The following is a 12,317-nucleotide window of genomic DNA, read 5'->3' as shown; positions in this document are numbered from 1 at the left end:
CTTAGTGTAGACATACCCACTTCTGTACAGCCCGGCTCCTTGTGTAGTCCGTCCGTCTGTGCCAAATGGGTGTCAAATGCTGCAATTCTGATCACTTTTCACATCTGTAAGTGGCTACATAAAGGGTATCGAGAAGGGCAGCGGAGAATTGGGCCCTCTGATTTCAGTTACATGATCCGATTGTAACTGAACAGGGGTAGCTTTCTTTTCCTGACATTCGTCGGACCTCAGAGGGATGTTCATTATGTAGTTTGTATCTTCTACTGTCACGTTGATTACTTAGGACCTGCCATCTTGACAACACTTTACAAAGATTGGGCCTGTTCTCCACTGCCTTGTGTTGCCATTTACAGGGAAAAGTGGTGGTCAAACACCAAAGGAGCAGAAAATCCAGATTTGGACACATATTACACTTACTTTGCACAAGCATAAATAACTACACAAGGCAGTGGAGCATTGAGGGGCATGGATCAGCGTTCATGTCGCGCTCTGTCAGTACCTGGCCCAGGCAAGCTAATGATCCAACCAGTGGACCAAATTTGGTGATGAATCCTGATCATGTGCCACCTGAGGCATGTTGCGCATATGCTAAGAAGTAGAGCATTAAGCACACAGACTAATGAAGGGCTTGGTTCTGCAAACTGTTACGGACATGTGTAGTATGCACTGATGTGACTGGCTGGCATTTGCCATTCCAGGCCCTAAATTAATGTTAGCTGCAGTACTTTGGCTTTTTGCTCCAAATCTTTCCCATCCCAGGTCTCTTCACCTCACCCTCATAACTTCCTCCCCTCCCTCTTCTCACCCTTTCACTCCCTCCTTTCCTTTGTCAGCAAACCCCCTCCTGACCTAAACCCCACCATGTCCCCTGTCGTCACCACACCGATCACTCTGCTCCTGTTTTTTATTCCTTTCCCCCCACCCTGTGTCTGTCATGTCTATTTAGGGTTTGGGACAGCATCTGTCTTTTGCTATACGTCTGTAAGCACTCAGCACAATGGGTCTGTAACGAGGCGGCTTGTCCTTGGGCTGGACAGCCTGAGGCCAACCAACCCTGATTACAGAATGAGCCCCACCTGAGGGGAATCAGGCAGTTTCCTGTAAAGAGCAGAAGGTGGCTGTGGTGAGAATGAGAGAGGCCTCTGCAGGGAAGATCCTGAGACCAGGGGAACAGGTCTAGCTAGGAAAGGTTGAGCTTTGCCTGATTCTGACCAATCTCACGAGGGAAGGATTGTGTGTTTAGTTTTGAACTTTAAGTTAATAAGTCAGACCCTGAGGAGGGTTGTTGTGATTGGACTGGAAAAACTCAGTGTGGTGTTTATCTGGGGATCCAAGAAGGGAAACTGAGGTGAAGAGTGGCATTCGGGGCTGCCTTGAGGCCACCAGGGGGCGCTCATCTACAGGGGCTCTGATCTTGGTTGGTCCCTAGGCACTACCATAGTAACCACAATTACTAATAAAGTACTGGAGTTTGAGGAAAGCTTTTGCTGTGAAACAAACTGCTTAAAGCAATAAAAGTGCAACCTGTCCTTTCTTAAACCATCTCCTAAATCTTGTTTCTGTGAGTTACATAAGCTCTCTGGATCTTCTGTTTCCAGCACTGTAGCAACGTAAACAATAAACACTGTGTTTGCATAGGACATAAAACTAACCAAAAAGTTTGCTGGTGGGGCTAGAGTTGTCTTTCTGGTGAGTGAAGCTTGGCACTGCAATGTGAAATCCAGTGCCAGTAGATGTAGTACCAGCGTTTTAAAAGCTTCTACTTTGTTGTCCCATCATCAGTCATACCATTGTATAAACATGTTTGTTTTCACAACAGGGTTATAAAAGAAATGTTCATTGGGAAAGAAAATAATACATAGTTCAATTCAGCTGATAAAATCAGGGCCGTTGTAATTACTAGTGATAATACTGATCAAGGCTTGCAAACTGGACCTAGATTCTGCAGCAATGACTGGAGATTTGGCAACAGCGGATATTTGGTGGCAGCTTCTGGTAAATGAGAAAATGTTTGGTTTTAATTAATGGAATAAGAAAATAATCCAATCTGTGTGGGAGTCTCTGTGTTATGTGCTTTGATATTAAGTTCAGGTTCGTTTTACTCTGCCCCTAAATTCAGTTTTCAATGCGTCACCAGTATTTGTGCTGATGCCAGAATTTCTGGAGGTTTGGGCCTTTGGGTAAGGGACATGTGGGGCCCCCGCTGGACACCCAGTAAGGCTTAGGAGGTGGTTTGGAATTGCTCTGGAATAAATAGTTATCAATGCTGACATTTAAATTGTCATCATTAAGTTTCAGAGTCAACAGCTCTCTGAGATGAATGAGGGCCTTCTGCTCAATGTGTTTAACTCTGAAGCCCAGTGACAGGGTTGACTGGTGACTAATTGCTCCTCTAGAAATAGTTCAAAGCACTTTTTGCCAGAGTCGGGCTGGTAGTTCTGATATCTTGGCAAAACTCCAACATGGGTAATCCAATTCTGCTTGCCCAATGTCCTTATACAGTGTCAGTTGTATACACAAGTCTTTAGCTATTATGTAATGTTGCTGTGAGCTGCTAAGCGAACATTCCACCCCAAACTACGGTGTATGAGTGATAGGTGATGTGATCCCGTTTGTATAGCCCTCAGTCCTACAGGTGGATCTGAGCAGTAATCCTCTAAAGTCAATGGGCTCTGGGTGGGCGCAGGGGTCTGCTATGAAGAATCAGATTGCTGGACTGGGGCTATTGTTGATCCATCATTTTGGCATCCTTTGGAAAGATAGGGAGTATGTCAATGCAAGTTATTGTTTTTTAATGTATAAAAATCTGTAATTGAGAGGAAATAAACTCTGCATTCTTTCTCTTTCCATAATTCTATATTTAGTTGCCATAACACATTAACACGTAAATGCACACGAAGGAACATTGTAAAACTCCTACAATTGACTAGAGCACGGATATACATAACACAAGTAATACACATGTCGGTGCTCTTCACACAAAGGCGCCATGTTGATTTTTCTTTCAGGATATTCAGTGTTTGGATTAATGCTCTGGCTTCCCTGAATGTCAAAATACCTGCAGTTCATCCAGACATTTTAATTCTCAGGATATTTAGCCAGTTTCCTAGAAGGATTTCTGCATGTCAGTGTGGGCATGGACCCTAAGCAAAATCCCCCTCACATCCACATGGCATATTCTTGGATATTCTTCTTGCCTGATACTGTAGATAGTTCATGTAGCAGATGGAACTGCCTTTGTTATCACGATTGCCTTCCCACCGGCAAGCATGTCTGTCTGCACTAGCCCTTAGCCAGGAACAAAGCAATTACATGGACATTTGAAGAGTGAAGGTAAAGAAGCTGTGTGATCCTGATGACAACAAAAAGGAGAGCAAATTCTTTCCCTTTATATAGTGGATTATATTTTGTGGGATCTGTGCCAATATCAGACACCCTGGTTCATGCCTCACAGGGCAACTTACAAAAACCCCATTGCTGTATGAGCCAATTGGCACGTTTTGGAAGCTATTCTGTACAGTACAATATGTTAGAATCTGCTCCTGGAAACACTTGCCAGTGGGCATAGGGCATTTGGGGGGTACCTAGCGTACAAAAGTGCCTAACTGATTTAGGAACCTGTCACATTTTCAAAAGTGAGTTACGGCTCCTAAATTGCATTGAAAGTCAAGTGTGGTGCGTTGAAAATGGTACTGAAATTGTCAGCTTTAAATATGCTCCAGGGGGGTTTCCTGGTCCTACCTTCAGGCCAGGAGGCTCCATTACAGAAGAGGACCTAGCAGTAGTCTGGCCTAGCAACCAGACTAATTATTATAGTAAATGTCATGCCCAGCTGTGTCAGTAGGCCTGAATCCTTACTTTGTACTGAATCTTTCATACAAACTGTATCCCAAACTGCGTTACAGAGTTACCTGACATAACAAACTGAGTTAAATATTTATCCTGCCCACTTTTAATCATATGGACAAAGCCTTTTGCAGCAGAACAAGGAACGAGTAACTAAGGAGCGGGGGAGAGAGAGAGATTAGAGCCCAGGGCCGGCTCCAGGCACCAGGTGCTTGGGGCGGCCAATTCAAAAGGGCGGCACTCCGTCCGGTATCGGGGCGGCATGTCTGGGTCTTCGGCGGCAGGTCCCTCATTCCCTCTCTTCCTCTTTGAGCTGCTGCCGAATTGCCGCTGAAGAGGAAAAGAGGGAGGACCTGCCGCCAAAGAAGCGGCGCGATTTAGCTGCCGCCGAAGTGCCGCCGCTCGTCGTCTTCTTCTTCTTTTTTTTTTTTTTTTTTTTGCCACTTGGGGCACAGAAAAGCTGGAGCCGGCCCTGTCAGAGCCATAGGAAAAGCAGAAGCGGGAGACTTGCATCTGAGAGGGAAGTGAGATAAGGTGGAATGATGATCCAGGTCACAGAAGCTGTGGAGGGGAAGACTTTTGTGTGAATTGGAGACTATGTAATGGGCAGAGAGATGGGCGGGGGTTGGATGAGCAGAAGAAAGGGGGAGGGGAAAAAAAGCAGACAGAGAGAGAGAGACCCCAGATCTGTAATTTGGGGCAAGTTTTGAAAACCAGGAGAGCAGATTTGATACTGTGGGAGAGTTTTCACACTGTGAGAGGAGCAGAAGTTTGACTGCGAATGAAGCAGAATTGGTTTCAGGAGAGGTATATGAAAAACAGAGATGTCTTTTCCCCACAGATTTGGCTGAGAAAGGGAGGGTCCGAGAAGAAAGGTGCTGGGAGGAGAAGATGGTCAGCAAATGGAACTTTGTTTTGTACATTTAGCGACAATAACAAAACAGGAGAGGAAATAAACAGAATTATTTTAAACTCACTTGACCTCCAACATTAAATTTCTAGAAATGAAGCAAACAAAATATTGACAGGCCAGATCTGACTGGATCATTCACATGGCCTTGCACTCTAGGACCAAATCATGTATTTTTCCAGTCAATGCTGCAATGGGTCCAGAATCGTGGATGGATATTTACTATTTCAGAAGTCTCTGGACACCTCAACAAATGTAGCGCTGAGTCTCTGTCCAAGAACTAGATTTAGGTACTTTGCTCCAGCAAGTACCTGAACAGCTGTGTTGCTCAGATGTTGACTTGTGTGAACTGAGCTGTGCATTTATTGCTAAATATTTTTAAAAGCATTTAAAAATGCAATCTAGAATGAATAATTTTGCTTTGAAAGAAGCAGGCTTTCTTATTGCACTATAGAAGGGTAAAAAAGAGAAGCTACTTTAAAGAGACACTACAAAGTACATTTAATACTGTCTCTCTCTTCTATTAAAGTTCTCAGTTTGTGACACCTTCTTAGTTTGAAAACAATAAATACTGATAAATATATTTCTCAAAATACTTTACAGATATTAGCTGACTCAGCCCTCCAACACCTCTGTGAAGTAGGTAACAAATACACAGGATTCAAGTATCTTTTTAGATTATAACCTCTTTGGAAAAGGGACTGGCATCTATTTGTGTTTGTACAGCACCTAGCACAATGGAGGTCAAGCTGTTCGTGGCCTTGAGGTGTTAATACAGTATAAATGTTAAATAATAATAATCAAAAATACCCTCACCTACCACTGAAATGCAATCACCTCTGGGGTGGAATATAGCAGCTGTTAAACAACGTACAGAAACACCACCTAACAGCTTAGACGAGGAAGGGAAGAATAGTGACTCTGATTAAAACTGCAAGGAGGAAGGTAGGTGAGGAGATTGTAGTTACCTCAGTTCAAATTGTACTAGGATCCTTGGGGTTAACAGGCCTACTCTTGCAAAAATGTGCCATGAGGTCCTTAATAATCACAGGGAGTGTGAGCTCAGTTTTACATCTCATCTGAAGGACAGGTGGGAGGACCTGGTAGCGGGGCTGAGGCTGAGACTGGAAAAAGGAAACTAAACTGAGAGGACTGTGAAGAGCCTAGGGGGCATAAGGATGAAAATGAAGCACAGCTGCAGATAGGGATGAGAATATATAGGGCTTTGTGGGTTTGGATGAGATGCTTGAATTTGATGCAGTAGAAAAATAGATTGAGGGATGCAGGGAAGGGGCTGGTGTGGCGCAGTTGGTGTGGGAGGGCAAGATGACTTTAGCAGCAGCATTTTGGTCAGACTTGAAGGGGAGATATATGCTGTGGGGGACAGGCAGGGTGCTCTTATGGTTAAGAGACTGGACTGGGCCAGTGTTCAGCTCTGCCACAGTTTTCCTGTATGACCTTGGGCAAGTCATTGAACCTCTCAGCTCCTGATCTGTAAAATGGGGATAAATTTCCCACCTCGCAAAATGTTGTGATGCTAAATTCATTAATGTGAGGGTCTAGTGTACCAGACAGGCCACATACCATAGGCCAGAAATGCAGTTACAATAATCTGATGACCTTAAATAATAGAACAGATACATTAAAATAAACTTGAATGGTTATCGTGTGTCCACACATCTAACCCTCACTGGAGTCAATGGGAGTTGCTGGCATGACCCCAGGGCATGATGGGAAGAAAGCTGCTTTTAAAAAAATATCTGGAGCATATACTGTACCTCAGACTATAAACAATCTATGAGGAAAGATACTTGACAGACTCCCTTTAAATCTATGAGTGAGCCTATGGTTTTAAAAGGCACACCTTTTATTTTATGTAAACAAATACAATAATTTACATACAGCTGTTGCTTATTCTAGCACCGGCTACCTGGCTTTTAGTGTGTATACTTTATTTTTGGAGAACCATCAATGGTATATAAGTGGTAACATAGGCCAAGCCCCAAGCACCTCTGGTGCTATTTAATAAAGAACATCTTTTTACGGAGCATGTCATTTACAATAATAATACCTTACATACACACAACGCCCTGCATCATAACGAATCCCTGAGGGCTTTACTATATACCTAGCACACACTGCCAGTTAAATGCAGCTGCCTCTGGGGTGGCCGATGATAGCCAAAGACAGTAAACATCACAAAAACACTGGGAGGAGAAATTTTGGGACAAACTCACTCACATAAAGGACCATTGTATAAAAAGAGTGGATTTAAACCTCCTGGTGCCAGGAAGTCAGTCTATGGGGCCGATTCCCTTCCCTACCCAGCTTCTGCTGGGGCAGCTGGATGTCAGGGGGTTGGAGCTGGTTAGAACAGCCCCAGATGCTCTAACTTACATTAGCTGGTTATGGTCCTCTAAAGACCATACAAGACCTGGGGGTGGCTGAGTGCACTGTGCTCCTGCCACTCACCATCCCTGGCCCTTTGCTGGGGCTGTGGAGCGGATAGCGTAGGAGCCAGTGCCGGATGTACCCCCACTAGGGACACCCACACACCAGAGAAGGCCCCAGCAGGGGACTTGTGGGAGGCTCCTGCTCGCTTGGTGCTGCCTGAGTCTCAGTGCAAAGGGAGTGGCTCTGCACCCATGTGTGGACGGATGCACATGCACTCTCAGCCATTTGGAAGGGAAAACCAAGCCCTGGGTGGCATGGGTAGGTGAGGGGTTAACCTACTGCCTGGAATGAAGTGCCAGACTGTGAGCCACAGGGAGAGGGGAGGGACACAGACACCCCACAGGGCTCCCCCTGGAAACCCAACTGCTGCCTAAGGCAAAGGGGGAGGACTCAGAGGCTGTTCTCCACAGAGATGCCTCTATCTAGTCCAACACCTTTGGGAGCTTATGACATGGACACTTTAATCCTCTCTGGGGTGTCTATGGGATTGGGTCACCTACCTGCCCCCCTCCTTCCTGGGACACCTATAGGATTGGGAGCTCTGCCCCTCCTCCCCAGGGCACCTATGGGATTGGGTGCCCAGCCTCCTTCTCTATGGCACCTATGGAATTGGGTGCCATGCCCCACTTCTCTGGGGAACCTATGGGATTGGGTGCCCTGTCCCCCCATGGCACCTGTGGGTTTGAGTGCCCTGTCTCCCTTCTCTGGGGCACCTATGGGTTTGGGTGCCCTGCCTCCTTCTCTGGGGCACCTATGGGATTGTGTGTCCTGCTCCCCTTCTCTGGGGCACCTATGGGATTGTGTGTCCTGCCCACCCCCCTCTCTGGGGCACATTTGGGTGCCCTGCCCCTGTACTGTGGGGCACCTGTGGGATTAGTTGTCCTGCCCTCTCTCCAGGGAAACCGCCGCGGCACATCCACCTGCGAGCCCCGCCCGCCCAGCCAGGCCCGGGTGGAGCCGCCCGGGCCGCGGAGAGGAGGAGCAGGGGGAGGGCCCGGCCAACCGGTCGGCGGCGGGGCTGGGCAATAAAAGCGCAGGTAGCGGCGCGGGCGGCCGCGGTCCGGAGTGGTGCGCGCTGTGCCAGGCTGGGCGCCTGGCTCCCCGGGGCTCCCCAAGATGCTGTTCTGGCACACGCAGCCCGAGCACTACAACCAGCACTCCACCGGCAGCTACCTGCGGTGAGTCCGGCGCCCTGCCCCGGGCGCAGTGACCACCCCTGCCCGCGGGGTGCCAGCTCCGGGCGCTGCGGTGGGTGCTCCCGGGCAGGGCAGCCCTTGGCGGGGCTGGGGCCCTAGGGGCAGAGAGAAGCCGGAGGAGAAGGGGAGCGCATCGGGGAAGGGTGGGCGCTGGTGCGCTCCAGGCGCATTGGAGAGCCCGGTGCCCTTTGCCTGGGGCAGCATGGGGAGAGGCGCAGGCTGGCCCCACTGCACGTTCCGGCTGGGGGGCGCTCAGGCGTAGCGGGGGCTATAGGATGGGGCGCCCCCTGCCGTGTCTCTACTGCGTTGTGCTGGGGGCTCCGCGTCCCACTCTTGGCAGCGTGTCACCCAGCTGGCGCATCCCCACTGTCCTCAGCTGACACTGCCCTGCCGCGCCGCGTCGCGTCGCGTGTGCCGCTGGCTCTGGGCGAAGCCAGCCTCCGTTCCAACGCGTGTTGTCTAGAGAAAAATCCCCTCGGCGAGGACGAGGGGCAGAAGTGTTGGTGTGCAAAGCTACACCGCGTGGATCTCCTCTGGCTGGTGTAGATCCGGAGTAACGCCACTCGGGTTACACTGGTGTGAAACCAGTATAATCCGAATAAATGAGCGGCGAATCTGCCCGTGAACTTCCTGGCTTGTTTCTTTTAATTTGAGCTGTCTTGTGCTGTTTCCAGGTGAAATCCACTTCCTAGAAAGTTTTCTTCTTTTTGGGTTCCCTTGGAAACGTTCCCACCTTTGCTGTCTATAACTATGAACAGGATTAAGGAATTTGTGTAGCTTTGGCTTTGAGTCACAGAAAGCTAAACTGGGCTCTCCCCACTTCTTGCCAGAGCTGGGTGTTAAATCGCGTTGAAAGGGTCTTTATTAGACACTGCTGGCTGTTGATCTTTGGACGATCGCCCTTGAGGGTTGCCTTCTTCTGTAGAGATTTAACTAGAGCATTTCAAAGGGAGAAGTTACAGCTCTCTGCAAAGCACTGTCAAGTGGTTGTAGAAAATGCTGCCTTGGAAATTAGGAAGACATCAGATTTTCTCAGGATCAGATTTTCTTTTTTTCTTTTTGGAGGATGGCTAACTGGCTCCAACGTCTGGTTGTGAGCTTGTCGAAACCAGTTATATCCTGTCTTGTTTTCACACCAGTCACATTGAATTAAATGGCTAATTTAAGCACCGGGGCAGTTAAACAATATAGTCTGCAGCATGGCAATATATGTAGAACAACCCCACATTTGCACCCCTCTAATAGACAACTGGGAATTTCATTTTTGACTTTGCTGAATGTTTATGAAAATTGTTTCAAATATATAGGGGAAGACTTTCAGCGGGTGGAAAATGGCATAACTCAGTGGAAGTGGATAAGTGCTGATTTACACCAGCAGAGAGTCTGGTTCACAGCCAAATGGCTTGTCATTTTCAAAGCATATCTCGGTGTAACAGCTATCTGCGCGAACATCCAGCTTGCCCATTTAAGCACTCAAAAGCCTGGTAATCTCTTCCTTTAAGCTGCTAGACATGCATTCTTAAACTCTAGCCCTATATGCATAGGATGCTTTAAGTACAAAATCCCTTGTTGTTCTCCAGTGGAAGGGTATTCGATTTGAGTACTTCCCGCCCCCCCCCCCCCTTCTCTTACATAGAGGCCACTTGTTCATTGCCATGAAGGGCCAGTGTATCTTAAACGGTCTAGGGTGTTCATGTTCTCGCCCCCCGAGGTATGTGTATTAATAACTTAGATGGGGCTGTTACCCAGCTCCCTCTGCGTGGAGCTGGTAAATGGGTGAAGCAGGCTGCATCAACCCAAGGGCTGGTACAGTGTGCAGGCTGCCTTAGCTGTTAAGGAACATGGAGAGCATGCCATTCACTCATAGTACAGTGACAGGTGATGGTATACAACCCAAAGACTTCTGATGCCTCCGAATGCTGTTCAATACAACCCCCATGTTGCACTGGAACATTTGAAGACACCTATTTTCGGTGAGGGCTACTTTTCTGCCAGACTTGTTGAGGCTTGTCTAGACTAGGAAAAGGTGCACAGACAACTACACGGATGTATCTACACCACCAGTGCAATCTCTGAGGCAGAAACACTGTGGCTGTGCAAAAGTCTTGTGTGTGATGTACGTTGATAGTCTACCAGGTTACATCAGCCCAATGCCTCTTTTACCCCAGTGCTGTCCATCTGCATTGGGGTGTATTTTGGTGTAAGTATAATACTGCCAAAAATCCCAGTACAAGCAGGACCTGAGGTCAGGTCTACACTAGGAGGCTGAGCGCTTTACTGGTCTATGAATACTTTACCAGCAAAGCCTTCCTAGAGTGGATGCAGCTGTCCCTGTCAAAAAAGACTAGAGGAAAATCACGCCCCGTGAGTGTAGCAAGCTATACTGGTAAAAATGTAGTAGCTGTTTGCACTAAGGACTTCTGCTGGTGCGCTGTTCACATCACTAATGGACAGCTATATGGGCAGAAGTCTGTAGTGTAGACCTGGCCTTAAAGTTGGGGTTTTTGGGGGGTGGGGGAGAATCTCGATTTCCCCCCCCCCCCATGGGAACAGTGGTGATTTGTTTCACTCTCCTTATTCTCCCAATGGTGGATTCACTTACTTCAACAAACTCCTTCCCCGCACCGCCAAAAAAAAGATATGGTAAGTGCATTTGACCTCAGGCAGAGACCAGTCCTGGAAAACTTTAGCCGAAAAGTGAAACTTTAAAAATAAGTTCTGTATGAAATAAGATGGGAACTGTTATGGAGCCTCAGTTATAGAAAAAACTGCTTTCCAAAATGGTAGACAGGACAGCACTTCACAATCTTTGTTCAGTTCTATTTGCCATGCCTGAATTTATATACCTGCCATGTATATGATCTCAGTCCTTGACTGGCTGCTAAAACCTTGTCTCTTTGCCAGACTCTTGATACACTATGCGCCAAATACCATAAAGTAAAATGTTCTTTGTTGGTCTGATCTAAAGCACGTTCTAGTTAGTGGGCTTTGGATTAGGCCCTGTGAGAATAAAAATTCTGTTTACTTGTATACAATAGCACTTTTTTGTGCAATTTCCCAATTGTTTTTTATGATTAGACTTTCCACTAACCTTTCAGATGAAATTAAGGGTCCTTGAATGCTTGTGGTCATTAACTATCCTATAGCACTCTTTGCAAGTTTAGAGGAATTAAATTGGACTATGATATATGGAATGTAGCCTCTTGACTTCTGCCTCCCTAAATTTCCCCGTGTCATTTCAGCCAGATGAGGAATGTATCTTTGCCCAAAGTTGTTAATTATGGGCCCACTGGCTGTTTGTTTGCATTTGCAGGATTGGGCTCTTAGATTGTAGAGCCTTTGAACAGGGACCTGTGTTATATTTTCTGTAAAGCAACTTGCATCCTCATGGCATTGTGTAGATAGTGCATGAATAAGTGTTCCTGTGCAGCAGAGGTGACTGCATTTCAGTGGAGAATGATTCCTATATATGAGTGTGGAAAGTATTATGGGGTCCCTGTAGAAGAAATACTGTTTTCAAAATCAATCTGTAGGCATTTGGATCTTCTTTACTGTAATAAGTCTTCATCGTCATATAGGAAAAAGTTGGTGTTTCAGTTAGGCAAGAATTGTGATAGCATCTAATACCAGTGAAACGAATGGGGCTGGACTTTTTCATGGTGGCTATAGATGAAAAAACTCCTGAGTCTCCCCACACTTTGCTTGATCTGCTCCATGGCTTTTTCTCCATAAATGGGAGTGACTGTTTTTGAACCAGGAACTTTTGAGTCTTTACTGCCGAGTACCATTTGATTTAATGGCCTGGAGAGAGCTCCCCAAGGTTGTAGTGCTGCCAGTTAAAAGCTAACAACAAGTGGATCATTAACCTGCATGGGCAGAGTTAATGCTCTTAACTGCGCAAGCCACCGCTC

General features: G+C 46.9%; 1 protein-coding gene across 1 annotated transcript in view; it reads left to right on the top strand.

Moving 5' to 3' along the window:
• The first annotated feature begins 8,326 nt into the window (after window positions 1-8,326).
• TFCP2L1 (transcription factor CP2 like 1) overlaps window positions 8,327-12,317 on the top strand; it is a 39,341-nt gene continuing 35,350 nt past the window's right edge. The window contains exon 1 of the mRNA XM_065413437.1: window positions 8,327-8,388. Coding sequence (XP_065269509.1) covers window positions 8,327-8,388 — 62 coding nt within the window. The remainder of the gene's footprint in view (window positions 8,389-12,317) is intronic.

The sequence above is a fragment of the Emys orbicularis genome, chromosome 11 (assembly GCF_028017835.1).
Source record: "Emys orbicularis isolate rEmyOrb1 chromosome 11, rEmyOrb1.hap1, whole genome shotgun sequence".
NCBI lineage: Eukaryota > Metazoa > Chordata > Testudines > Emydidae > Emys > Emys orbicularis.
Note: the sequence above shows the minus strand (reverse complement) of the source record. Positions and strands in the feature narration are given on the sequence as shown.